The sequence below is a fragment of the Cervus elaphus genome, chromosome 18 (genome assembly GCF_910594005.1).
Source record: "Cervus elaphus chromosome 18, mCerEla1.1, whole genome shotgun sequence".
In the NCBI taxonomy this organism is placed as follows: Eukaryota; Metazoa; Chordata; class Mammalia; order Artiodactyla; family Cervidae; genus Cervus; species Cervus elaphus.
This window is the reverse complement of record NC_057832.1, coordinates 98,783,778-98,811,121: the sequence shown is the minus strand read 5'-3', so window position 1 is coordinate 98,811,121 and position 27,344 is coordinate 98,783,778. Positions and strand designations below refer to the sequence as shown.

The 27,344-nt window shown below is 49.0% G+C and overlaps 2 protein-coding genes across 5 annotated transcripts in view; both read left to right on the top strand.

The window, feature by feature from the left end:
* The first annotated feature begins 451 nt into the window (after positions 1-451).
* Positions 452-10,629, top strand: PRRT4 (proline rich transmembrane protein 4). Of its 3 annotated transcripts, XM_043873388.1 has the most exons (6): positions 727-1,043; positions 2,298-2,357; positions 2,476-3,001; positions 3,088-3,192; positions 4,073-4,192; positions 8,240-10,629. In XM_043873388.1, the coding sequence occupies exons 3-6, from the start codon at positions 2,488-2,490 to the stop codon at positions 10,063-10,065; spliced, it is 2,565 nt and encodes an 854-aa protein (XP_043729323.1). In that variant the 5' UTR covers positions 727-1,043; positions 2,298-2,357; positions 2,476-2,487; the 3' UTR covers positions 10,066-10,629. The 3 variants fall into 3 exon arrangements, with proteins under 3 accessions (XP_043729322.1, XP_043729323.1, XP_043729321.1); XM_043873387.1 differs by lacking the exon at positions 727-1,043 and adding an exon at positions 452-546 and having other exon boundaries at positions 2,298-3,001; XM_043873386.1 differs by having other exon boundaries at positions 2,298-3,001.
* Positions 10,630-14,785: 4,156 nt separating this feature from the next.
* The window catches only part of RBM28 (RNA binding motif protein 28), a 32,017-nt gene continuing 19,458 nt past the window's right edge, over positions 14,786-27,344 (top strand). For both annotated transcript variants that reach the window (XM_043872769.1, XM_043872768.1), the window contains exons 1-9: positions 14,786-15,012; positions 18,557-18,715; positions 19,013-19,107; positions 19,539-19,614; positions 20,030-20,122; positions 20,937-21,008; positions 21,626-21,797; positions 21,966-22,108; positions 26,263-26,335. In XM_043872769.1, coding sequence (XP_043728704.1) covers positions 14,895-15,012; positions 18,557-18,715; positions 19,013-19,107; positions 19,539-19,614; positions 20,030-20,122; positions 20,937-21,008; positions 21,626-21,797; positions 21,966-22,108; positions 26,263-26,335 — 1,001 coding nt within the window. In that variant the 5' untranslated portion in view covers positions 14,786-14,894. The remainder of the gene's footprint in view (positions 15,013-18,556; positions 18,716-19,012; positions 19,108-19,538; positions 19,615-20,029; positions 20,123-20,936; positions 21,009-21,625; positions 21,798-21,965; positions 22,109-26,262; positions 26,336-27,344) is intronic.

Below are 27,344 nucleotides of genomic sequence, written 5' to 3'. Positions count from 1 at the left end.
CTCTCTTTTTTTTTTTTTTTTCTGAGAACTCAGTCTTAGCAAAAAGAAATGTTACACACGGATTGAACCTTGGCTGTTCACCTATGAAATGTTGGAGGCACTTTCAACTGTTGAAAGCCACCAGGTGATGGAGAAGACAGCAGAGAGACTGAGTTCAGGTTGCCAAGCTGTGCCATCTTGAACAAATTCCTGAGTAATTTTTTTTCCCCAAGCCTTAATTTACCTATCTGTGAAATGGGTACACCCGCAGAGTTGTCAGGGACTAATGAAACAAGGGGTGTGGACGTGCTTATTACACTTTCCACTCACGGCTTAATAAACATAGTGGTTCTTCTTGCCCGGGTGCCACCCTGGGCAGGCTGCCGTGTGTGTGTGCGCGCGCGAGTGTGTGCACACGAGTGTGCACGCGGTGCTCTGGCCAGCGGGGTTTCCCGGGGAGGGCATGCGAGTGGTTGTGTATGATGGGCTGCCCTGGGAGCTTGCGGCTGCCGGCACCAGGCTGAGAGCGCGGCACGGGCGCCCGCCCCGGCCGGCGGGCAGCGCTGAGTGAGTGAGCGCGCGTGGGGACGCAGGCACAGAGGCGGCGGCAGCGGCGGCTCGGGGCTGCGGTGCGCGCCCGCCTGCCGGCCGGGTGGGGGGCGGACCGCGGGCCGCGGGCCGGGGGAGGAGGAGGGGAGAGGGCGGGCGCGCGGGGCGGGAGCGCAGGAGGCGGGGAGGGCGGGCAGAGCGCGGCTGCCGCGGAGCCCGGCGCGGGCTGCTCTGCCGGGGAGCGAGGCTCGCAGCCAGGAGGCGGCGCGGCGGGTGGGAGCGCGGAGCCCGAGCCGGGCCGGGCCGCCCGCCTGGGGCCAGCGCTGCGGGCTGGGGCCGGGCCGCGCCAGACCGGGGGCCGCGCGTCGGAGAAGCCGCCGTGACCGGGACGAGCCGAGGGGGCGTCGGGCGCTGGGAGCACCGGCCAGACTCGGCCCAGCCGGGCGCCTGGGTCGCCGCGACCGCCCCTTTTCGGGGGACTTGGCCGAGGAGACCCGCCTGAGGGAGAGGAGCAGGTCTGCCGTCTGGGCACGGGGAGAGGGATGGGTGTGTGTGTGTGTGTGCGCGCGCGCGCGTGTATGTGTGTGCGCGCGTGTGCCTGTCTGTAGGGGTGGGTGTGTAGGAATGTGCTTGTGGAGGGGAGTGATGGTGTATGATGTGTATCTGTATTCTGAGTGTGCGAATGTGTGTGTAGGGGTGTGTGTGCCTCTGTGTCTGTGTATACTGTGTGTCTGTGAGGTAGGGTGTGTGTGTGTGTGTGAGAGAGAGAGAGAGAGAAAGACAGAGCAGGCTGGATGCTCACAGAGCTTGGATCTGAACCCATGTAGGAGGGAGGGGGCTTGGCAGGACTGAATGTGTGTTTGTGTGTGTGTGCACTTAGGCGCAGGGATGTATGAAGGGTGAGTAGGTGAGTGTGGGTCAGGGTGCTAGGTGTGGCCGTGTGTGTGATGTAACAGTGGTGGGTACACGTGTGTGCCCCCTGGCTTCCCCTCCCCTTCCCCTTCCAGCTGTGTGTGCCTGGGGTGGGTCAGGCGCCTACTGCCGCCAGCCCTTGGTCCAGCTTGCCTGCCTGGCCATCTTCCCCCCAGGAAGCCAGAGATGGCCAGGCTGTCCCTCCCGCCAGACTTCTAGGGTTGAGGGATGGCAAGCACGCCAAGCCCCAGGCAAGAGGGAAAAGGCTGAAGGGGCAGAGCTTCTGCCAGCCCCGGGCACTCTGCTTCCCTGGCCAGAGCCGCCTTCTCCACCTCTGCCATCGCTCACCCTGCGCTTTATCCCTCCAGGCCTGGGTCTGAGTGAGAGTGAGGCTGGAGCAGGGGTGGGAGTAGGGGGACACTCATCTGTGAGGGGAGCTTGTTCACAGTTCTGTTACCAGTGCTCCGCACGTAGTAGGCCTCAACAGATACTCTAGGGCAAAAGGAGGAAGGGAAGAAAGGAAGGGAGGGGATCAGAGTCTGGGAGTCAAGTCCACGTGCTCTGCTATCAGTCAAGGGTGAGGGCAGCTGGATGCAGTCAGACCCCAGGCCTCAGACCGAGCAGGTGGGGGTGGGGGGTGGGCACTTAGGGAGAAGGAGCCTTGGCTGGAAGGGAAGGGGAACTGCAGGGGAGAGACTGGTGCTGGGCCCTGAATGTTCAGCAAGAAGCTGGCCACTCTCCTCGGGCAGAAGCCTTTGTGTCTTGCCCCCACCACCTGCTTCTCCTGGATCCGCAGCCTCTCTTGGGGGCATCAGATTCCAACCCTCCAGGGCTCATAGCACCTCTCCTCTCTCCAGGACCTTCGTGCTCAAAGGTGCGGAAGACCCAAGCTCGCGGCCCCACCAGGCCATGGCAGGGTACGGCTACCTGGGGCTGGGGCTGTTCTGCTGGGTCCTGCTTGCTGTTCCTGCGGGCCCCCAGCCTGCCTCCTCTGTCCCAGGGGCCCCTCTCACCACTTTGACCCCCCCACCCCAGAGTGAGGCCTCTATGCTGTCTCTCAACCTGGGACTTAACTTCAAATTCCACCTTCGGGGACCGGCTGCTGTCTGGGGGAACCCTATCACGGAGACCCAAGCACTTTCTCCCAGGCCGAGTCGGGAGCCCAAGGAAGAGGCGGCCGATGGGCTGAGGACTGATCCGCTTTGGGAACTGCTGATGGGCTCTCTCGGAAACTCCCCTCCAGAGTGGGGCTCTGCAGAAGGCAGCTCTACTCCGCGGGCCTCCTCCCCGGCTCTGGAGTCTGAGTCCCTCCTCTCGGGGCCCGCTGACGGGCCCACTGTGCCCTATCGGCCCGGGATGGGCACTGTGACCTGGGACACTGCTCTGACAGCCACGGCAACTCCATCCAGTGCGCCCAGGCTCCGCCAGAGTGAGCTGGAGCTGAAGTTCGACGTGGCATTGAGAGCAGGCGCGGCCCCCACGCTCGGGCATCGAACGCTGCCCCTGCTGCCCAGCCTGCGGGCCAGCCTGGCAGAGATTGCTGGGCGCCTGGGACCCTTTGGTGAGTACCCACCCCCTCCCAAGGAGAGCCGTGGCTGGGCCATCCGGCAGATAGGAGGAAGCTTCAGCATGGGGCTCCTTTTGCAGGGTTCTTTGGCACTACAGTGTCTCCGCTCCGGAACTTATCAGGCCCGAGTCCCCCAGGCCCAATTACATCCCCAGGCTCTGCCTCTGGAGTTTCAGATTCTCCAGGTGAGTGTCTATTTCACTGCAACAAACGTTTATAGAACATCTCTAAATGACAGTGCCTCCTTTTTTCTCTGACTTAAGGGGAGCTTGCATTCCTTACCCCAGGCCCTGGGATACAGCCACTGCTCCCATGGGGAAATGCCCTCTTTGTCATACAAAGTCTGGTTTGGCCCTTGTAGTTTAGCTTCTGGTATACACATGGCTGGGCTTCCCTGGTAGCTCAGCTGGTAAAGAATCTACCTACAATGCAGGAGATGCTGGTTTGATTCCTGGGTTGGGAAGATCCCCCTGGAGAAGGGATTGGCTACCCACTCCAGTATTCTCGGGTTTCCCTGGTGGCTCAGATGGTAAAGAATCCACCTGCAATGCCGGAGACCTGGATTCGATCCCTGGGTTGGGAAAATCCCCTGGGGGAGGGCATGGCAACCCATTCCAGTATTCTTGCCTGGAGAGTCCCCATGAACAGAGGAGCCTGGTGGGCTACAGTCCATGGGGTCGCAAAGATTCGCTGAGCGGTGAAGCACAGCACAGCACATACACGTGGCTGGGCTTTCTAGGTGGCGCTGGTGGTGAAGAACCCTGCTGCCAATGCAGGAGATGTAAGAGACGGGGTCACCCCTGGGTGGGGAAGACCCCCTGGGGAAAGAAATGGCAACCCACTCAGGTATTCTTGCCTGGAGGAGCCTGGCGGGCTACAGTCCCTAGGGTTGCAAAGAGTCAGACACAACTGAAGCCACTTAGCACGCATACACACATACATGTGGCTACAATTCCTGGGACGGTGTCCCCTTTTGGTCAGGCTCTGAGAAAGGACTTGATTTTCTCCAAAGTTCCAGAGGCCAATGCCTGGCTGGCACTCTAGCCCTATGTGCTCCCTTTGCAGGATTCTTTGGCACCACTCTGTCCCCGCCCCCATCCCCCCAGGAAAGAAAGCTCCCAAGTCCAAGGCCACTGGACCCAGCTGCTTCTCTAAGCTCTGCGTTAATTGCAACAGCATCATTAGGTAAGTGTCCAATTCATTTGAACTTGATGATTATTTATTGAGCACATACTACGTGCTAGCCATGCATTGACATTCTGGGATCCTTGTATTTGACTGTCATCATGATCACCATTCTCTTCATTATCACCATGGAGATGTACATAAATGGTCTGAGAGCACGTGTTGCTGAGGATGGTCCCACAGAGTTAAATAGCAGTCCTCTGGGAGTTTTGTAATCATAGGCAGAGCAGGATGTAGACAAATGTATCAGGGCAAACAGACTCAGGAACTCCTTCATGATTTCCACAGCCTCAGTACTAACCCTGCCCTCCACTTCAGTCTGCCTGGCCTGCCTCCCACCCTCCCACTCTGAGCTTGGGGCTCTCTCCTTTGCCGTCTGATCTGACATGACACGCTGTCACATATGGGCAGAGCAGGGCCCCTCATTGGGAAGACATTGAAGAGAAGACCCTGAGCAGACAGATGCCATCCTTGTCAAGGGAACCTTTCAGAACATGTGTAGAGACAAGCTGGTGGTGCAGACGAAAGACCAGGGACTGTGGGATCTTGAGACCTGGCTTTGAATCCCAGTCTGCTTCCTAACTGGCTAGTCACCCCACCCTCTTTCCCGCTCCTCAATGATGGCTGGACAGGCTATTTAAATTCTTCGAGCCTTAATTTTCTCATATATCTAGAGTTTAGTAATAGTGCCTATTTTGCTATTGTAAAGCTTCCATGTAATGTAAATTTCGGGCATGAGGCTGGTCATGAAATATTAGCTCATTAAATATAGTACCTGTTAATGTGGTTTCCCCCATATTGTGTTCCAAATACACTTCTAGGTATTCCTCTCAGACACTGCAACTGTGGCCCCAGAATGTGATGGGACAACACATACTGTAAAAGGCAGAGGACACGCTCCTTGGGGAGGGGTCTGGTAGGTGAAGCCAAGGGAGCCATGCAAAGGGCCAACTGTGACTGGTTGCCCCCCCCACACACACACAGCAGGAACTGGTGCAGCAAAGGAAACCACTGGTCCCCAAGCTTCTTCCAGCTCTAGACTTAACACAGCAACTGACTGTTGACCACCTGACTGTCGCTCACTCCCTAGCAGTCCCAGCACTCCCGGGCATGTGGGTGGGAAGCCTGCCTTCCCCATCCAACCCAGTGAGCAGCAGTGGCAGGATCTGCCGTGGAGCTGAGGGCAGGCTCTGTGGCCTCAAGGGAAGGAGGCTGGCTGGCGGTCTGTCAGCCTTGGTGACAGCGCTGGCCAGGCAGGTTTAATGAGTCTGGACAGTATCAGAGGCAGCCCGGCCGGCTGGTGGCCCCACCCTCCTTCCCCCTCCTCAGTGATGGCTGCAGGAAGCCAGTCTCTTCCTGGCTGTTCCTCCTGGATAAACCCCAGAGAGCTCCAGGCCTCCTGGAGAAAAGGCCAAAGGGTTTTTTGTTCACGCCAGTACCTTCTGAGGGGAGTAATGCCAAGTAGTTGGGGGATAAAGGAATCTCTCTGTATCTTCTCTAGGAATTTTCTAACCTAGGTACAGTTCACCTTTGGCCCTAGGGCTTCTCTTCTCTAGTTCCTCTTTGAACCTGAAAGAGGAAAGTGAAAAAGCTGGCTTAAAACTCAACATTCAAAAGACTAAGATGATGGCATCTAGTCCCATCACTTCATGGCAAATAGATGGGGAAAAAGTGGAAGCAGTGACAGCCTTTATTTTCTTGGGCTCCAAAATCACTGTGGATGGTGACTGCAGCCATGAAGTGAAAAGATGCTTGCTCCTTGGAAGAAAAGCTATGACAAACCTAGACAGCATATTAAAAAGCAGAGACATTACTTTGCCAACAAAGGTTCGTATAGTCAAAGCTATGGTTTTTCCAGTAGTCATGTGAGGGCATCTGAAGAGACCAAAACATGAGGGGTGAGGGAGAGTGTGTGTGTATTTGATCCCACTGCTGTCAGACTGGCTCTGCCCTACCCCATCCCACCAGCAAACCATCAGTTCCAGCTGAATGATTCTCCATTTAATTCACTGCTGTGTCTCCAGTAGGTGTTTGGGGATGGTCAGTCTATTCAAATGGTGTTCTTCAAACAGGGTTCACAGAGTGAGACAATGTGTTGATGTTCACTGATTTGGCTAATTGTTGACTTTATGAGGGACAACAGCCTTTTGTTAGTTAAATCAAGAATGAGTTTGAGGCCCCAGAAATGGTCACACTCACACGGACACACACCAGTGACTGATGGGTGATGAACATTAGCCCATAATGATGAGACCAACAGCAGTTGTATATCGAACGCTGATTATGCACCAGGCTCTCTAAAGAGCTTTGCACACATTGGCCATTTATCCTCATCACAGCCCTGCGCTCTTCCCCATTTCAGACTCGAGGCATGTGAAGGGACAGGAACCAGGGAACATGCTGCCACTGAGCAGGCAGCCTGCTGTAAATATATAATGTTTTGGCAGCTCCCTCTCTGCCCTCTCCAGTTGCCCAATTCTACCTTTCCCTCCCCTTTCTCCGGGACTGCTTTCAGGCCCTCTCACTCCTTTCCCTTGTTCTCAGGACTGCTCAGTTTTACATGTTCTCAGTCCAAGCTGGCACTCCCTGGGGTGGGGTGGGGGGTGATCCTGGGGCCTTTCTGTTTTGTCCCACCGAGGCAGGGCTGAGTATGGCCAAACAGTTGGGGCAGGGGTCTGCTTGTCAAGAGATCCTCCTTGCCACATCTACACCTGTCTCCTGCACATCTCCCCATCCCCAGCTGGCTCCCCCATCCTTCACCACGATCTTTCTGCCTCCATCCCTGCCCGCAGCTGTGCTTCTGCCCAGCCTGCTAGGTGGGGGAGGGAAGTTTAGACTGAAGCGTCTTCCCTTGCTCCCTGGCCAGGAGGAAAATCTTTGGGTCTAGCTCTTTCTCACTCCTCTCTTGTTCCAGGAGAGTAGCATGGGGGATCTTGGTCCTCACACTTTCTTACCTGACTTTCCTTTCCTCAGGGGATGTGTGGGACTGGAGCCCGAGTTAGCCCGAGCCCCCCAGAGCACCTGAGGGGCTCACTCGCTAAGATGGCATTTTATCCCACTATGATCCCCACAGCTGTTCCTTCCTGGGAGTTCAAGGGTAGTCTTGAGACCTAGGGGAGTGATCTTAATGGCATCTTCTGTAAAAGGGGTGAAAACCAAAGGAGTATTAAGGACCTCAGACTAATGGCTTGTAGTTGAGTCAGGATGGGGACAATGGCCATTGGTAGGCTGAGGGTTGGACGTATAGCAGGCAGGAAGGCCAGTGAATACGAAAGATTGCTGGAGACAGGAGGGTTGTATCACTTCCTCTGCTGTGTGTGTGCGCGCGCACATGTACCCGCGGTGGCCTTCCCTGAAGACACTGGGAGAAGGGGGAAGCTTTTGAAAAAAGGCTGGAGAAGTGCCTTCTAGCACCAAGGTGTGAGATGGGGGTCAGGGGTGCAGAACAAGAGATAAGCAAGGTAGTATTATGAACTTGCTGTGCCATCAAGAAGAGGGGCTCAAACTGGTGCTCAGATCTGGATTTTAGATGCAGCTCTGCTAATGTGTAACCTTGGACAAGTCACTTTGCCTCTAGGCGCAGCCTCAATATCTTCATCTGGTATGTATTCAGTGAGTATCTGCTGAACACCAACTCTGTGCCAGGACGTTTTAGGGAGGAGTATTCAGATGTGAGCAAAGCAAACAAAAATCCTTGTTTTCATGACGCCTCCTTCCTGGCAGGAGGGTTCAGTTAGAGGGGGCTTCTTCTATAGCTCCCTCCACTTATAAAATTCTGTGACCTCTTAAGAAAAACCCTTTTCAGTGGAATCACGGTGTACTGAACAAAGCTGGGAGCTGGGCCTGGATGGGATGAGGGGAGGGCATGAGAGCTGAAACTCTCCAAGAGTTTGATATGGGAGGGGTGGCCAGGTCCCTGAGTCTCCTATTTATGACAAGTCCTTCCTGGATGTCAGGAGGACTCCCATTGGCATACAGGCTACTGGCTGTATGGTGGGTAAGGGGAGGGTTGCACGAATGCCTCAGACGAACATTCTTTGCCCACAGAGTCCACCACCCCCACCTCTGGCCTGGACGACCCCTCTCCTGCCAGCCTTGGGAACCTTTCGGTGCAGCCAGAGTGTGGGCCAGGGTCCTGCAGTATGAGAGAGCGGCCTGAACGCGAGGGGCAGCCGCCTGCGGCCCCCCTGCCCCTCTTCTTCCTGACCCTGGAGGCCGACTGGGCAGAGGCCAAGGCTCGCTGGGGTCTGGCCTGGGAGGCCCACGTGTACGGGGTAGGCGCGCTCTTCGGCCTGGTGGCCCTGCTGGCGCTGCTGGCGCTGGCCCTCCTGCCCTGGCGCTGCCCGCCCGGCGCCCCCTGCCTGGCGCTGCTGGACATGCTCCTGCTCTCAGCCGGGACCACGAGGGCCTTCCCGCTCTTCTACGACGCCTACGGGCACCGCGATCGGCTGCCGGCGCTGGCCTGGCTGCTGCTGCAGGACCTCCCGCTGCCCTGCCTGGCCTCCGGCCTGGGCCTGGCCTGCCTGCTGCTGGCCCGGCCGCGCCCGCCTCGCTGCCCCGCCGGCCTGGCCGCGCTGCTGCTCCTGGGGTTGGGGCTGGCGGCCGCCGCCGCCCTCGGGAGCGCCGCCCACCGCCCGCTGCGGGCTCTGCGGCTCGCCTCCCGCGGGCTGCACGCCTTCCTCGCCGCCCTCCTTTCCGGGCTGCTGCTGGCGCTGTCCTGCTGGGGGGGCCGGCGGCGGCGGGCTGGAGCGCCCCTGGGAGGGGCCGGCTTCAAGGGCGCCACGCCTCTCCCGCAGGCGCGCAGCCCCTTCGGCCCGCGCGAGTCCTGGCGGCGAGCGGCGCGCACGGCCCCGGTGGCCGGCACCTTCGGGCTGCTGAGCGGAGCTCTGCAGGGCTACGAGGTGCTGCACGCCCTGGGCTACGGCGGCCAACCTGGCCTGGAGGGGCCCTGGCCCTGGTGGGCCTTCCAGCTCGGCCTGCGCCTCGGCGAGGTGGGCGTTGCGCTCCCGTTGGCGCTGCTGGGCCTCTACCCGGCGCTCTGCAGTCCCCGCGTGCCGCCGCGCTGCTGGGCCAAACTCTTCCGCCTGTCCCCCGGCCACGCCGCCCCGCTGCTGCCCGGAGGCTGGGTCACCGGGGCTCCGGACAAGAAGCCGCTGGGGAGCGCCATCGCGCGTGGCGACGCGGAACTGCTGCAGCTGTGTGCCCTGGCCGGACCGGGCCCCGACCTCCTCCTCCAGGGAGGAGGCTGCCGGAGCTTCGACGGCGCGGCAGCCCACCCGGCGCCTTCCCCGGCCTCGTCTCCCTGCAGCGATGACACCGTGGACTTCCGCCCGCCCTCCCCCATCAACCTGAGGCGCAGCATCGAGGAGGCCCTCTGCAGCGAAGCCCTGCTGGCGCCCGGCCTCTTCCAGGTCCCGGCCTTCGGGGAAGCTCTGCCTAGCCTCGGCGTCTACCGCACCGCCTCGCTGGGGGCTCAGACCGGGGCCGGGCCCATTGGGAGGTCTGGGGAGGCCCCTGGCTCCCCGGCACCCCGCGAGCTCCCCTCTCCCGGGACCTGGCCCGCGGGCAGCAGCGCCTCCTCCGGCTCGCTGTGCGGACTCTCGCGGGACAGCTCGTCCGTGCTCCTATGCTCCAGCCCGGACAGGGCCCCGCGCTGTCCGCTGGTCTGCGTCCTCAGCCCTCCGCGGCCCTCAGGAAGCAGCCCCAGCCTCCCGGCCTCAGGATCCTACCAGGCCCTGTCCCCACCCTCCCGCGACTCCCCAGAACCTGCTCCTGAGCTGCAGGCCGAAGAGGCCTTGCTGCAGGAGCAATTCCTGGACGCCTGCCGACAGATTGACGAGCTGAGCATGGGCAGCGACACCATAGACCTGTGAAGAGGTGGCCCCCCAGCCACCCCCGATCGCACGCCCCCTTCTGGCGCCTGTTCTGCCCCCCGACCCCCCTACCCGAGACCTGCACACTGTAACCCTTCCCCAATCCTGCCTGGCTCAGATACCTCTCCCGGCTTCCTTTCCCATCCGGAGAACCCTGGATGGATGGGTCAGCAGCCAGGCTCTGTTGATGGGGAACTATCCACCTTCTCCGGAGCCCTGGGGCGTTGATGCCTTCAGCTGCAATACGAGGCTGGCAGGGGTCCCACTGTCCTTGGCATTCACCAGCAATAAAGCTCCAAGGTGCTCCACTCCAGACCACCACTTCCCACTCTGGTGCTGAGTGAGAGGGGCTGTCCTTAGAAGACCTCAGGACCCACCTCTGTCCCCAGACCCACCTCAGCTACGCCCAGGAATTCCATTCCTGCTGAGTGAGACTCCCATGTCCTCGACATGATCCTTCCCCGTAGAAGGGTCCATGGCCCATCTAGGAGACTCTGCAGCAGTTGGGTGGGAGATGAGCGCTTTCAGAGTTAATTTATCAATAAAATATTTTCAGAGGAGAAAGGTCTGACCTTTTTGGTAAAGCCTAGGTAGGCAACAGCAGCAGTGGTTCTGCGAGAACAGGAAGAGAAGCAGTGTTTGGGTGGGGTGGGTCCATCTCAGACCCTAGTGACTCCTGACCGAAATAAGTCTTGTCCTCCATATGACCTTTCCCCATAGATGGCTCCATGGCCCATCGGGATAAGCGAAGGTCCTGGGAGTGGCCCCTTGAAGATCCTTTTGACTCCCCAGGAAGTGGCTTTTCAGAGATAGAACACAGCCCTGAGAGGTGAGGCAGAAACTCTGCAGTAGTTGGTGGAAATGTCTGTATTCCTAGGGACCTGGCTTCATATCCTGGGGGACAACTGGTTAGGGACTAGTTAGTGGCAAAATCCTTCATGGAAACGTTGATATGCATCTCAAGAGTATGACCACTTTGAGCTGGGATTCTCAGCAATCTCCCTGCCACATACCCAGCGGAATTCACAGAGGCCTTTTGGATTCACAGAAGAAATTGCTCGCTCCATCTATCAACAGGACCTCTTCAAGTCTGCACTCACAACCCTCTTCCCTGGACAACATTCATCTCCCACAGGTGCAGAGCCTCCCTGGGGAAAGCCTGTCTTCCCCAAGCCCCAGATCCATCCTACCCACCGAAGCAGAACTCACAGTGCAGAGACCCATGAATACATCCAGCCACCAGGCGCTCTGTAATCCCTCCCTTGTCCAGGGCATTTGGCTCTGAGCTCTGTAGTGTGCATTTGTCATTTGGCTCAAACGCAGTAAGTTCAGAGTGGCACTAAAACAGAGTTGTAGATTTTAGAACGAAATTCTGGCAGTGTTTGGGCAGATGTCCTGCACACCCCAGGGAGGCCCACAGGGGCACACATTCTAGGCTTGAAGTGGAAAAACAGGAATAGGAATGGTTTTTCTTCCAACTCTGCCCATCAGCTCATGAGGATTTGAGAAGGGAAGCAAGGGAGCCAAGAGGGAAGCAGGCTGGGAGGGGGTGGGGCGCTCACCAGACCAGGTCTAATGCTCTAGTGGAAGAATTACAGCACTGCTCAGCTCGCCCCGGAAGCTCTGTCTTGACTGAAAGGAGCGTCCAGGGCTTGGAACCTCAGAAGGAGAAGGGGAGTAAGTGAGGGTCATAGTAGGGAAGAAAATGAGAGGAGGAGGGGAAGGCACCGCTGAGGGATGGGACCCAAGTGGTTCTGACTGTGTCTCCTCCATCACCTGGCTCAGCTTGGCTCAGAAATTCCTGCTGCATCGTCACTCTGGGCTGAGGCCCAGAGAACTGCCATCCTCCTAATTACAGGCATTTCTCACTGGTGTCGTAGTGGCTGTAGCGGCCCCAGCCTCAGAGCTGCTTTGTGTCGTGGAAGGAGTGCTTGCTGCTCTGAGAAATTGTTTCTTTTCTTCCCCACGTACACCTCCATCTGCCTCTGCTCACGCTCAACTCCTCTCTGCTGTCTCGTCCTCATTGTAATGCTTGCCAGCTGCTCTCACTCACTCTTCCCACCATGGGTCCTTGAGTTCAGGCACACACCTCCCAGCAAAGCAGTCTAAGACCCACATACCTCCAGTCACTGTCTCTGTCTCTCTCTCACACACACACACATACATACATACACACAGGCTCCTTTTCTGTCTGGACATTCAGAATGGGGCTGGTGAGTTGGGGGTGGGGTGGGGGAATAGAGCCTGGTGTTCCATCAGCTCCATCACTTCTTTGGTTTTCCTCAGTGAGAATCGCCTAAGCCCTTTGGCTTGATCAAGAGGCTGAGGCTTTGGTGAGACAACCCTTCCCTTTTATCTCATGCCTCAGCCCTTCCTAACCCAAAGCAGTTTCCCAGAAGAGCCTGGGTAGACCAGGATGTAATATATACACCCTCAGTTCCAGTTCTTAGTGCTGTCGGAGATTGAGAGACAAACTCATCTTCATTCAATCTCTTTAAAACATTTTATTGGGTTCTTACAATGTGCTAGATGCTGGGAGTAAAAAGGTGACCTCGGTGGACAACAGTCCTGAACTTGTGAAGCTGAAACTCTTTGGGGGAAATCAGATACTAAAGAGGACATCATATAAGTAATTCCAATAACACAAATAATTAAATACAATGGTGAAAAGTGCTAAGAATGAGAAGTACGCAGTATTATAAGAATGTTTAGCTTGCAAGCGGGAATGGAGCCAAAAGGATGGAGCTTGGGAGAGGCTGGCTGAGTACAGCCCAGCCCTCTCCTACTTCCTTTCCAAGCTCCTGCAAATGATGGATGAGAGAGAGTCCAGCAGTTTATTTCCCCTGGAAGCCACATTGCTGATGTGGTGCAGGGTACCACGACTCCTGCTATTTAATAAAGAACCCTGCATGTGTCCTGGAAGATGAATGAGCAAATATTCCTGATTGAAGAACTGCATGGCCTTCCTGATATGAGTGGATAGGAGAGGATGGGGCTGAGGCTGAGGCTGGGAGACTGAGATGGGGAGCCAGGTCTGAAAGTTGGGAAGAGTACAAAGGGTCAGCTGCACTGTTTTCCTTCTCTAGAGGCAAGGAACTACTCTGCACTGTGGGTGGCTGCTGCCCTCTGACGGGCACAGGACCACAGTTTCTTTTTGTTCTGTAGGGAAGGTTTGGGTCCAAAGCATCTCTAACTTAACACTGTAGGGGGTGTCCCAAAGGGAAGCTGGAGCAGCCTTCTCAGGATTCTTTCCCCAGTGCACACTGCAGCCAGGATTGGGAAGGTGTCCCCATGGCTATGGCCCTGACACTGGTAATTTAGACTTTGGGTATGAAATTTTGATTTCTAAGGTGGTGAGGGGGCAGGAGAGGAGGAGAAAATAAAGGAGAAATGTGGAATTGCAAACCAACTTTATTCAAAGGGTCAATTTTCCTTTGTCTATTTCTCTCTTTATCCTGAATGGAATTAACCCATACCCTTATAAATCTGTTTCATATTTCAATACTTCCTCCACTGAGTTATGTGTTTAAAAATAACTGTGGCATTTTCTTTCAAGCATAAAATACTTGGAGTTATGGTTTCATAAATCTAATATTAAACGTTTTCCCTTTCCCCCCATTGCTATTAACCAGTTATCCACTAATCCAAAATGTGTGGAAAGTAGATGGGGTTTGAGGAGAAAGGGAAACCCTTTTCACTGTACCTTTTGTACTTTTTGAATGTTCTACCTGCCCTGTGTTCGGCTATACCGTTTAAAAGTAATTACTAAAAAATCTCACTGGGTACTTTTGTTCTGTACAAATGTTCTGCAGGGTACTGCAGTCTTGCACACAGGTCAGTTCCTGAGCCCAATGGGATGGCAAACACTGTCTGTGTTCCAGGATCCAGAAGCACCCAGATCTCCTGGCCAATGAGATTACACATCCTTGGGTCCATCTAATAAGCTGACCTGAGGAAAGCTGTCTCTGGGAGGACCTGGGTTCTAGGTCCGTGTAAGCTGGATGTATTGCTTGTTCTGGGTGTGTTCTCTTGTGATCTTGCATGGTGCAGGTTTTAATTTACTTATAAGTTTTTTTTTTTTGTACTGATGTTTGTCTATCTCCACAAGACTATTTTCCATGAAGGCAGGAGCTCTGTCTTTTTTTTAAAGCTCATCAATTTTATCTTTAGTGCCTGGCACATAGTAGGAGCTCAGTAAATATTTTTTGAAAGAATGATTATGTATGACCTGTGCCTATTTGAACCTTAATAGCTATAATTTGTCAGCGAAGTGTTAAAGACACAGATACAGTTATCTGTTAAAATGTGACAGTTGTCTCAACTGGAGATTTGTTCGAATAATATATGTGATTACTTGTGTTGAGTTGCATTATGGCTGTGTTTTATGCACCTAGTCTGGGTGCTCCTGGATCCTGGAACACAGACACTTTAGAAAATATTTATTAAATATCCACTATATGTCAGATCCTGGGTTAGACCCAGAGCGAAAACAGCTTCTCCGGCCTGCCTTGCTGAGTTTGGTATCGATCCCCAGCAGGTTAGATTGTAATAAGCCTAGAAACTAAGCGAAGCCAAATTTCCCTACAGAGACGGGGGCGATACTTGGGTTAGCGGGGTGGAGCCCCGCTCAAGAAGCTCCGCCCTCAGGCGGCACGATTTTTTTTCTTCCCTTCCGGAATGGTTTTTCCCTTTCTACTACGTTTTCCTCCGGACTCTTTTGAGTACGCGCACTTCCGGAGTCTCCCGGCAACTTTAGTAAGCGTGGTCCGCTGACTAAAGCCAGTTACCTGACTCGCGTGCGCGACGGTGGGTGCCTGCTTGTCGGCCTCATGGCCGGACTGACCCTGTTTGTGGGTCGCCTCCCGCCCTCGGCTCGCAGCGAGCAGCTGGAGGAGCTATTCAGTCAGGTGGGGCCGGTCAAGCAGTGCTTCGTGGTGACTGAAAAAGGTAGGGGGCGGGGCGGGGCGATCGAGAACAGAGAGTTGGGGTTCCTGGGAGCCGGATGGGGGCAGAGGACATTCTCCCAGCCTTAAGTGAGCCCTTAAATGAAAGGCCTTGGAAGTTGAATTTCTTTTCCAAACGGACTCTACTCTAGAGAAATCCATAGGAACTGTTTCTGAAAGTCAAGTTAGCCACTTAAGTTTATGTAGGCTTCCTGTTTATTATGTGCGCTCACATATAAGATCTCATTTATTATTGAATAACTTAATAAATGGGATGGACAAAAATAAATAAATAAATGGGATGGACAGCGTGATGGAGAGGGAGGCCTGGCGTGCTGCAGTTCATGGGGTTGCAAAGAGTCAGACACGACTGGGCGACTGGATTGAACTCAACTTAATAAAACACCACTAAGACTTACTGAGAAGAAGCTGATTGTCAGGTGCGGTGCTTGAGTTTCATCTGTTACCTCTTTTAATTTCCCCATCAGTCTTCTTGGGTGGAGAGTAAACTCCATTTTACAGATGAGAAATCTAGGGCTTAGGGAAATTTAGTAACTTCAGCTTAAGTTCGTACTGCTAGTAAGCAGTGGATTCAGAATTTGATCACCAGACCCCGAGCTCTTAACCAATATGTTATTCATTCACCCATTTATGTATTCCGTAAATATTAATTGAATGTTTACTAGGTTCCAGGCAACTGTTGTAGGTCCTCGGGATACAGCAGTGCACAGACCAAAAGTCTTGCTCTGTGTTCAGGATGTGGAAGACAGCCAGTGAGCAAAATATATAGTGATGATGGTGATAAATATTGAGGAGAAAAATAAGTCAGGGAAGAAAGATAGGGAGTCTCTGTAGGTGTGTGTGGTGGTGGTGGGGAAGCTGTAGAGGAGTGAAGAATAGACAGGGGAAACCTTACTGATGTGAGAGCATGAACTTGTGTTTCTCAGTGCAAGGAACAGCTTAGGCAGAGGGAGCTCAAGGATACTGAAGAGGAGTGCGTATAGTATATTGGAGGAATATAGACGAGACCAGGGTTACTGGAGTGCTCTGAGTGAAGGAAGAATTAGCGGGTGCCACCTGGTCCTTCCAGATCATGTAGGACCTTACAGGCCATCAAAAGGACTTTGACTTTTACTCTGAGATAGGAAACCACTGATTTTGAGCAGGGAGCAGTGAATATGATCTGCCTTGCGTTTTGAAAGATTCTCTGAGGCTGCCATGCTGAGAATAGGCTGTTAAGAATAGGACAGGAGTCAGGAGACCAGTTATTAGGCTTTTGTGGTAATCCAGGTGAAAGGTCATGGGGTTGGACCAGGTACTCTAGCAGCGAAGAGAGTAAAACGTGATTGGAATATGGATCAGATTTGGGGTCTGAGAAGAAAAGTGTCAAGTCTGACTCTAAGGGTTTTGACTTGAGCCACGGGAAGTATTTACTGACTTGTGGGGTACTGCCATATGCCTCTCATTCTATTTGATATTCATGGCATCACTATGAAGGAGGGTTAGCATGTATTAGAATGAGTAAGAATTGTAAGGGTTTTAATTGTAGAAGCATTTCTTCTTACCTAGACTATACTACATGGCACCTGATGTTGCCCAGAACACAAATTTAGCTTCCTTTCAAGTCATCAGTCTGTCGCTATAGGTGGCTACCTTCTTGCCTTTCAGGCTAGCAACTGGTTTGAAGTAATATCTTGGGTACCTCTCTTTTCCCCCATGGTACCAGAGTGTGTGAGTAGGCAGGCTAACAGTGTGCTAATAATCACTCCATCATTATCTTCTGTTTTGCTAGTAACAGAAATTAGATTTAACATCATTGACATGGCTCTGATTGCTATACACACAGCTGGGGCCTTTATCATTTTAAGTATAGATATGGGCAAATGAGAGTGCTGGTCAGCAGTGTTTCTTAAATGGCAGATCATTGTCTGTTTGTGGGTCTTGAGTGGTTCATGACTGGAGTTTTTTTGTTTTTTTTTTTTTAATGAAGTAGTATATCTATATATGTATGGTAAAGGAGAAGTTTTCATATGACTTTTTTTTTTCCAATATATAAACAACTGGGTCCACTATAAATTACATTTGTTACTGTGGGTTGTCAAACCAGTCTGAGAAACACTGCTCTACGATGGTCGGTTGCATTCCAGGGAAGAGCAGGCCTTTGAATGGGAATTCTCCTTTGGGTCCTCAGAATATAGGCTACGTGTAACCTTACCTGTAGCTTATGTACATAGTCAGCATCTTTAACAAAAGCTCCTATTCCCTTTAAACAGCAACAACAAAAAAAACTGTGCTTTCCTGTCTAGACAGTTGAATGTATTGAGTACTCTACTTCCAAGGATGGGAGGGAGGGGGTGGCGGATGAGGTCTTACCAGTAGTGGTGACTTGAACTTGCCACGTACCCTCTTTAAGATGGGAATAATTTCACAGGATTGTTATAATTGTTTATAAAGGACAGTGTTTTTGTGAGTGCATGCTTTTAATTTGTCAGCAAACTCCTTCACGTTTTAGCTGCTTTTTATTTTTGGTTGTACTGATCAGGGAGGGCCCTGATTTTTCTTGTTCTTGTTTTCTGAAAGGTAAGTGGGCAGGCTTTTTTGAGGAGGAGTTTCAAGGATAAAGATATATAGTATGCTCTCCTAGTGCCAGGTGGCAACTTTAACCAGTTTATGTGGCTCAGCGTCCTGTGTTAGAAGGCTTGCACCCTAAAGCAGGTTAGGGTATAGTTGTAAAGGAGAGCATGTGGAGTTTTGTTTCTTTTTTGAGTAGTAGGCAGACTGCTTGGTCTGTCTTTTTCTTCTTTGATGCAGTAAATTACTTAAAATTTTACTACACAAAAATATTAAACTAAAATTAAAAAAGCATACCAGAAGGGGCAAAGGTGGGTTACAGTTGACATTTGCAACTGTTCATCTTCAACGATTCCTTTGGAAAAATGCGATGACAATATTGGCTTTTCCCTTCTTGGTATGTTCTGACAAAATGGGATAAGAGATTTACAGCTGCTTTGGAAAGGTTTAATTTGATATTGATTTCTAAGGCTTGGTAATAACGGTAATAGTATCTGCAGGCTCCTGAAGCAGTGTTTATTGTTTGAGCTTTTTTTCTCAGGGCCCCCCGCATTCATTGCTGATCTGTCCTCTCTTCTGAGGAGGGGTAACTGAATTATTTCATTGTAGTTTTTGAAACTACCATACTTATCTTTCCTACCTTCTCTGATGATGTTTTGTTCTGTGTGATGTTGAGTTCTTCTTTGGAGGTGTAATGCATATTATAAAGTCCTCCATATTGTTGAGATTACCAGGAAAGATGGAAGAAAGGGAGCTAACAGCCAAGACACCACATTAGAAGAGGAAGCCTAACAATTTCTGAGGAAAAAGGAGATGGGGGGGCCTCTCATGTTAATCTTGTCTCTTTCCCTCTTGAGAACTTTGGCCGACTGATAACTGGCTGGCCTGGTTGTATATCTGCCAGTTTAGGGCTGTGAGAGTTTATTGGTTTAGAGATCTTGGCTTACTGTTAATCCTTCCCCCCCATACTGTTCCAGGGAGTAAGGCATGTCGCGGCTTCGGCTATGTCACCTTTTCTATGCTGGAGGATGTTCAGAGGGCCCTCAAGGAGATTACTACCTTTGAAGGCTGCAAGATCAACGTGACCATTGCCAAGAAAAAACTGAGAAATAAGTCCAAGGAAAAGGGGAAAACTGGTGAGTTTCTAGTAACTGAAAGGAATTTTCCCCCAGGATTGAGGGGACTGTGGATTGGCTGGGGATAACATCTAGACTTAAAAGCTTCCTGAATTTTCTTTTGATGTCCACAATCATCCAGTGTGTTTTGTTACTCATTTTAGCCTTTTGTTTACTTACGAGTTTGGAAAACCTGGTGTTGCTGGGCATTGCCATACTTAACCCTGTGATAAATGCTTTCTGTTGCTAGTACTTCTTTCCTGTGATATTCTGGGCTGAGAGGATCACATACTTACTTCGTTGCCTGTTATTTTTCAGAAAATTCAGAGTCCCCAAAGAAGGAGCTGAAGCCTAAAAAAGCCAAAGTGGCAGATAAGAAAGCCAGATTAATTATTCGAAACCTGAGCTTTAAGGTAAGAGAGAGAAAACTAACAGTGAGTGTTCTGAAAGCTCTTGGAGCCAAGGCTTGCTTGTTGGTTGAACTCCCCACCAGGGTGGTATAATTGGGCTTCATTCCTTCTGGGAATGAACTTTAGCAGTGTTGAATTCAGAAAATGGGCCTGTATAAACAAGAATTTATTGAGGACAGAAAGCATGAAGATGTCTTCCTTTTGTGGAAACTACTGCTGAGATTGGGAGAGGAGGACAAACTCTCATGTCTGTCCTTTTTACCTTTTAGGTACAAAGCAAGATGTCCTCTGTTTGGGAATGTTTGATGTCCTAGTCTCAAGATTTTAAAAGGAGTAAAAATACTCAAGCTCTTCCCAGTGAACTAATTTAATAGTTGATGTTTTATATTTATTTGCCAGGATAACATCTCTTTCTTTCTCGCTTTCCGCTTCAGTGCTCAGAAGATGACTTGAAGACAGTATTTTCTCAGTTTGGAACTATCCTGGAAGTAAACATCCCCAGGAAACCAGGTACCTGCCAACCTTTATTTTGTGTGGATTAGATTATTTTACATAATGGTGTTTTTCCATGTCACCTTTCAACTAAGCACTATTTGAAATAGAAATATAAGGTTCGGGTCATACTCTCCAAGCCCCAGATGATATGATATATATAAAGTATAGTGCCTGACACAGAACAATGTTTATTCCCCAGATGGTGTTTTTAGTTAGATCAGAACTCCTTTTAGAAGATGAGTTTAATGCATTGCTCTCCCGAGCCTGTGTCAGACTAATGGTAGCAGGATAAAGCCTCTTGCTTTGGGCAGGGGGCTGACTGGCTGGCAGGGTTTGAGCCTTCTCGCCAGTCCAGGTTGCTGTATAGTCCTTCTTAGTGTCTGTTGGTTCCTCCAGCTACCTCTAATTTCTTTGTTATGTTTGCACACAGATGGAAAGATGCGTGGTTTTGCTTTTGTTCAGTTTAAAAACCTCCTAGAAGCAGGAAAGGCTCTCAAAGGCATGAACATGAAAGAGATAAAAGGTAAGTTTTCTGTGCCCATACCATTGACTCAGATATTTCTGGTGTTCATGCAGGTTAACACAGTAACCCACTTTGTACATTTCCGAGAGGTGTTTGCCTTGTTGAGAGTCTCACTGCTAATATAGAAGCTGCTTTAGTGGGAAAAAAAAAAAAGTAGCTGCTTTAGTGAACTGTTCCTAGGACTTGATCTTAGGGTTAAACTCAACAGGACCCTTGCCAGCCTTCTCTTTTTCTTTTTTCAGTGATGAGTGTCCTTTAAATCTCTTAATGAAAAACTGTCACTGAAATAATCATTGATAAACAGGCAGATTGCTGTCTAGGGGATGTAGGATTAGCACATTCTTCCCTCTTGATTATGATCCCTATTCAGCATATGTGGGCTCCTAAACTGACCTTGAGGTTACTTTGGGTATTGATTTACCAGGTACTATGCCTTAAGAAGGGATTGGCTTGGAGACTTCCTAACTTCTGAGTAACGTGCAGTTTATTCCAGAACGTCTTGTTTTCCCTCTTGCTAATATAACTGGAAACTTGATCTAACTGGAAGCACTGTTCTAACGCTTTATTTTTTTTTAGTCTATCTTATCCCAAGTGTAGTGACTGTAGAAACACAAAACTTCTGTTAAAAAAGGTTAAGGGTTAAAAGAATAGACACCTACCAGGAGTTTTGTTTTAGGACCAACAGCCTCTGAGTCTGCAGTTTACCTGCCTCCTTTGGTTCCATTACTGTCTTTGATGACTAGGAAGTTGTTTATAGGAAATAGGAATGTTAAAGAGAAGAACGTCTTTCTGATGCTACTTTTGTGTCTTACAGGGCGGACAGTGGCTGTGGATTGGGCCGTGGCAAAGGATAAATATAAAAACACACAGTCTACTTCTGTCCCAGGTAAGATGCAGTGGTGTTGAGTATGAGGGGTTGTGTGTCCTAACTGTGTGTCAGCCTGCATTGTACCATCTGGTGATCTGGTCCCCAAACAGGACCTTTTGAGTCTAAGCTCACTCCTCGATGTGGATGTGAGTAGTGGGGCCCAAGCTCATTGTCCCTGCTACTTGCTGTCCTTTCTCAGCTTTCATAATACGGAGTGATGGAACATTATAAATAGGGAAGCTTAAGACTTGAGTTTTATTTAGAAAACAGTTGGCTTTTAAGCCACCAGAGCTCAGAGGACAGAACTCTCAGAGGTTAAAGCTCAAGGCTGGGCTCGAGAGTGTTCCCCATGTGGGCCTGGCACACAGCAGTGGACTGTTTGCAGAGGCTCAGTTGCTGAGCCAGATTAACCTTAAGGCTTCTGATGAATGGACCAGCCTCCAAGGAAACCTCAGGGATGAGGGGTTTTTGTTGCTTTTTTTTCTCATACTTTCTCTTGTTGGGTAGAATAAGAAAAATATATGAGCGTCTGTAAGACCATAGGAACCAGTAACTTGGGGTGTTAGGTACTCTTGTTTAAATGACCTTGTTTTGGATACTCGATGAATTCCTAACTTTCTTTATCGACTGTGAAGGTGAGGAGAAGAGGCCTGAACCTGAACATCAGAAATTGGGTCAAGAGAATGGCAGGGAAGAAGAGGATATGGAGGAGGAGGAGAATGAGAGTGATTATGATGATGACGAGGAGGATGAGGAGGAGGAGGATAAAGAATCAAAGCTGCCCAAGCCTGTACAGATTCACAAGAGGTAAGTGGCTCAGTGTGTTCTGAGACAACAGAGGAAGATTTAGGACTGTCCCTAAGAGGAAGATGGTATCTTTCCCTGGCCCCAACATTGGAGAATTGGCATGAGTGGTGAAGTTGGATAGGGCCCCCTCTCAGCCCAGAACCTCAGTTCTGATCTGTGCCATTGCAGAGCAGTCAAGAGGCCAGCACCTGTAGAAAGCAGTGACGAGGAGCATTCTGATGACGACAGCGACCTGGAGGAAAGAGATAGCATTGATGGTGGAGAGGACCTGGCTCAGAGTGATACCAGCAGTGAAGAGCAAGAGGAGGAAGGTTTGCCTGGACTTTTTGTAAACACCTTTAAATTTAAAATAGTTTACTGAGAAATGGGCATCAGTTCGACTCAGGCCTCTTTTAAAATAGGACCTTAAGATGTCCTGTCAAACTTGTGTTTAAATGCTGAAAGTGAAACCTTTATATTCCTTTCTTCTAAAGATATTTTTGTTTTTAAAATGAGTTTGGAGTGGTTTTGAGGATTAAGATTCTTAGGGAATTTAAAACTCTAGCTTACTGCTGAGGTCTTGCCTCTCTTTCTCTCTGAATTATCCATGTTGACTGAATAACTGGATAAACAGGATATTATATCCTGCCACCAAAGTAGGTCCTCTCTCATTAATTTAATTATTTTGTTTTTGTACTAAAATTACATTCTGTTAAATGTGACAAACTAATTTTTCCATCCCTGCTGTATTTTTCCATTCTTGCTGTTGTCTGTAAAAAACAAACTACATGAAGTAGACTTGAAAACCCAAAGAGGGTGTTTTTTCTCCTCAGTGATTAAGAGGTATTATTTGAAGTGACTACAGTGTTGGCAGTGGAGAAGGAAATGGCAACCCATTCCAGTATTCTTGCCTGGGAAATCCCATAGACAGAGGAGCCTGGCAGGCTGCTGCTCTTGAGGTCGCAAAAGAGTCAGACACAACACAGTTACTAAAACAACAACGTTAGCAAACCCCAGAAACTCAGCTTGGTATATGCTACTCAACATCAGAGGTACTTGAATCACTGACACCTTCCAAGATGGAGACTAACAACAGCAATAAAATAATCCATTATTATAGCAACAGACTATTGAATTCAGAATTTTTTATCTGGAAAAGCTCAGTTCCTTTTAGCAGTCATCTCTGCCTTTTATTGCATGGGCTTAGGAGTCAAATCACGTGGGTTCAAGTCCTGACTTTTTATTTCCAGCTGTATGGGTCTGGTCAAGTCCTTGCCTCTAGTGTCCTCATTACCTCATCTGTGATTGGATATTAGAGGTCCTCATCACCTGACATTTAGAAGAGTACCTTCCCTACAGTAGACACTCACTGGTATTAGTTGCCTTTGTTGCTGCTGTCTTCTTTTTATGGCCTCCTCCTCCAACAGTTTTCTAAAAAATGTGTGAATCTCATCAAGTTAGATGTGAGATGGCTGCTGATAGAATCTTCTGGCTTTAGCTGTAACTAGGATGGATGTAGAGGCAGTTTTTGAATACTGCTAACTAGAATGTAATCTTGGCATTCCACTACTCCGTTCAGTTCAGCAAAACAAGTCCCCTCTCCTCTTCATTCACTTAAAAGAAACACTTATTGAACACCTACTAATGTTAAACTTTAAACTGAAAAAAAAAAAAAAAAAAATCCTTGTTCTCCTGGAACTTTTGATCTGGCTCCATGACTTTCAGTCACAAATTGGCAAGAAAACAAGCAAAGACCAACAAACACTTCTGCATTTGCAGAGGTTTTTTTTTTTTTTTTTAATGTAGATAAAAAAATTTGGAACTGATGAATGAATGTTATTCTGTGCATACCCTTCCACATTGTGTGTAAATAAATGCCCATTGCTCTTTGAACTGTTGCAATAGATGCTGCGTGTGACAGTGATTTTTGAACCTGTCAGGATAGAAAAATGTACCTTTTCTTTATTAACTGTTGTTCAGTCGCTCAGTTGTGTTTGCCTCTTTGCAACCCCATGGACTGCAGCACGCCAGGCTTCTCTGTCCTTCACCATCTCCCAGCGTTTGCTCAGATTCATGTCTATTGGTGATGCCATCCAACCGTCTCATCCTCTGTCGTCCCCTTCTCCTCCCGCCTTCAATCTTTCGCAGCATCAGCCTCTTTTCCAGGGTCAGTTCTTTGCATCAGGTGGCCAAAGTGTTGGAGCTTCAGCATCAGTCCTTCCAATGAATATTTGGGACTGATCTCCTTTAGGATTGACTGGTTTGATCTCCTTGCAGTCCAAGAAACTCTCAAGAGTTTTCTCCAACACCACAGTTCAAAAGCATCAATTCAGTGCTCAGCTTTCTTTATGGTCCAACTGATTTCTCTGTAGCTCAGATGGTAAAGAATCTGCCTGCAATGCAGGAGACTCAGGTTCGATCCCTGGGTCGGGAAGACCCTCTGGAGAAGGGAATGGCAGCCCACTCCAGTATTCTTGCCTGGAGAATTCCACGGACAGAGGAGCCTGGCGAGCTACAGTCTGTGGGGTCACAAAGAGTCAGACACAACTGAGTGACTAACATTACTACTCCTCACATCCATACGTCTGACTACTGGAAAAACCATAGCTTTGACTATACAGACCTTTGTCAGGAAAGTGATGTCTCTGCTTTTTAATACGCTGTCCAGATTTGTCATAGCTTTTTTCCCAGGGAGCAAGCATCTTGATGGCTGCAGTCACCATCTGCAGTGATTTTGGAACCCAAGAAAATAAAATATGTCACTGATTCGACTTTTTCCCCATCTATTTGGCATGAAGTGATGGGACCAGACGCCATGATCTTAGTTTGTTTTTTTTTTTTTATGATCTTAGTTTTTTGACTGTTGAGTTTTAGGCCTGCTTTTTCACTCCCCTTTTCACCCTCTTCAAGGGCTCTTTAGTTGCTCTTCTGTTTCTGCCGTTAGAGTGGTATCATGTGCATATCTGAGGTTGTTGATATTTTTTCTGATATACACACCTTGATTTAATCAGACAGCAGATAGATATTCAGAATGCCTGCAGCGCTGGATACTGGGTGAACAGGAGTGAATTAAGAAAATAAAACCCCATGTTGCCTAGAGATCACAGGTGTAGCTTGTTTAGCAAAGAGTTCCAAATCCTGTCTTTGCTCCTTTCTTGAGGTATGACTTTGGAACAAGTTATTTAACCTCTTTATACCTCAGTTTCTTCATCTATAAAATGGCTCTAATAACCACATAGGGTTGTGAAGATTAAATTATTTGTACTACTAATGACTACCAGTATTATCACTGTTACTGTTCTGTGCCAGTAGTAGAGTATAAACAATAATTTTGAATTGAAATGGGGATAAAGGACCTCCTGGGGCATTTTGTAAAACTGTAACCAAATCATATTACTACTTTCATCAAGAATGTTGGGTTTAAACTCCACTTATTTATTGAGTGAGGCAGGTCATTACAGAATCAAGAGTGGTCAATAAGTGGTCCTTTAGTTTCTTTGGAGGTTTTTATTCACTTATCAGATCTGCCTTCTCCCTTTTTTTTAAGTCTGGCATGTTGATTCGACCATATGAGAAATCTGAGGAAATAAACTTTTTCTGTGAGGAGAGAATGGTAGACACCTTAGAAGCAAAGAAGCTTTTACACTGAGAGACCTCAGTTCTACAACTAGATTCAGCTCTCTCTTCTTTCACTTGAAAAAAATGACTGATAGACAATAATGAGAGAAAATTAATTTAAAATATATGTATAGTGCAAAAGGGTATAATACAGAAAGTAAAAGTTCCTCACCAATCCTCCCAGTAGTCCCCCAAAGTAACCTCTGTTATTTCTTTTGTATCCTTCCAGAAATTTTCTTCATATATATAAGCATATATGTCAATTCTTAAAATCAATGAATCTCCCTTAAACCCAAATCTACAGCCACTTAAGGCCCTTCCCCAGAAACAACCTGACGGGCTATAATCCATGGAGTCACAAGAGTTGGACACAACTTTAGCGACTAAATCACCAGACAGCCAGTGTTTCTTGTGTATCTGAGGATAGTTAATATAATACTTCTGTAAGCTAAAACATGAATGTATATGCACTGGCATAAAGTGTAATGTATATTTGTCTATGTGAATGTATTTTTTTTTCTCTTCGGATGTCCTACATTTTGCATTTCTAGAAGGTTTACCGTCAGACAGTGTATGGGAAACTCTCTTTCCCCCCCACACCCTTTCCACAATGGATTTCGTCTATCTTTTCTGATTTTTGCCAATCTTCAGTGAAAAATAGTATCTCACTTCTGATGATATGTCTTTCTTCAATTAGGAGTGAGTTTGAGCATTTTCATATATTTAGTTGTGTATCCTTTGTTCATTTTTAATTGGATTTCTTCTTAATTTATGTAAGATCTTTATATATTTAACAACTTAGCTCTTTGTTGTAAGGCTTGCACTAGTCTTAAGTTCAGTTTGTTGCTTCTTTTTACTTTGGATATAGAAGTCTCAAAGAAGAAGAAGAAGAAGAGGAAATTACCTTCTGATGTGAATGAAGGGAAGACTGTCTTTATCAGGTATGACTTTCTATCTGGAGAACTGCTGTTCCTGTTGCCTTCTGAGTTTTTCTTCTCTTCTTCCTCCCTCCCTTCCTTCCTCCCTTCCTTTCTTCTTCTTCTTTTTTCACTAATTCTGTTAGCTAGGCCAAAAAGTTAGATGCATGTAAGACCATCAGCACACCTGCCTAGGAGTGTAGCACACAATGAGAAAAGTGTAGGAGAATCAGCTATACACAGGAGGTAAACAGCAGGGGTCTGTATCTTGTCCTTGTTTAGATTTCATTCTTTGTAATTGGGGTGGCGGCATTGGAACAAATGAATTCAACTGTTATTAATAGAAGCATCTTGCTTCTGGCCTTTGTTTTAGGGTGAGTGCAGGGGAGGGATGGTACCTCTTGTCCCAAGTTAATTCTCTTCTCATGCCTGACTGATCTAAAGTCACGTCCATAAAGTGAAGCATCCTGTCTGTTTCCTGGAAAACCGAGAGGGGGGATACTGTATCATGTTGCCTTTGCTGCTTCCATTGTACTGACTGCTGTAGGTTGGCATTTTCAGGAAGTCAGGATGTCCTTGGCACACCTCAACGGCCTTTTCGTCCTTTCTTAAGTACCATTTTGCTAGGGCTATTTGGGTCTTACTTTAGAGATTTCTGTTTTATTCTCTTGTACAGTCTTTTAAAGATGGTTTTCATTATGCAAGTAATTTACGTTTATTGTGGGAAATTTAGGAAATGAATAGGCAAAAAGACATACACACAAAATTAACTTTCATCACTACTCAAGGAATACCCACGCATGTGTTCATATCATAAATACTTAACAAGGATGATTTCAGCTTATACATGCTGTGCTGTAGCCCATTTTCTTCCTTTATAGCACGTCTCTCCATTTTTTTTTTTTTACTGTGTTATTTGGAATTTCCATATAAATAATTTCATGTTTGTAGAGGATTCTGTGTAATAGGAATGAGGAATGTCACACTTAGAAGCCTATGACCTCAGTACCAAAGATTCCCTTCTTTACACATC

Excerpts from the sequence above, each read along its gene's own strand:
- PRRT4 (XM_043873387.1), top strand. The coding sequence starts at position 2,350 with ATGGCAGGGTACGGCTACCTGGGGCTGGGGCTGTTCTGCTGGGTCCTG. Across the intron at positions 3,193-4,072 it reads TGGAGTTTCAGATTCTCCAG|GATTCTTTGGCACCACTCTG; the intron begins GTGAGTGTCTAT and ends CTCCCTTTGCAG. Across the intron at positions 4,193-8,239 it reads AATTGCAACAGCATCATTAG|AGTCCACCACCCCCACCTCT; the intron begins GTAAGTGTCCAA and ends CTTTGCCCACAG.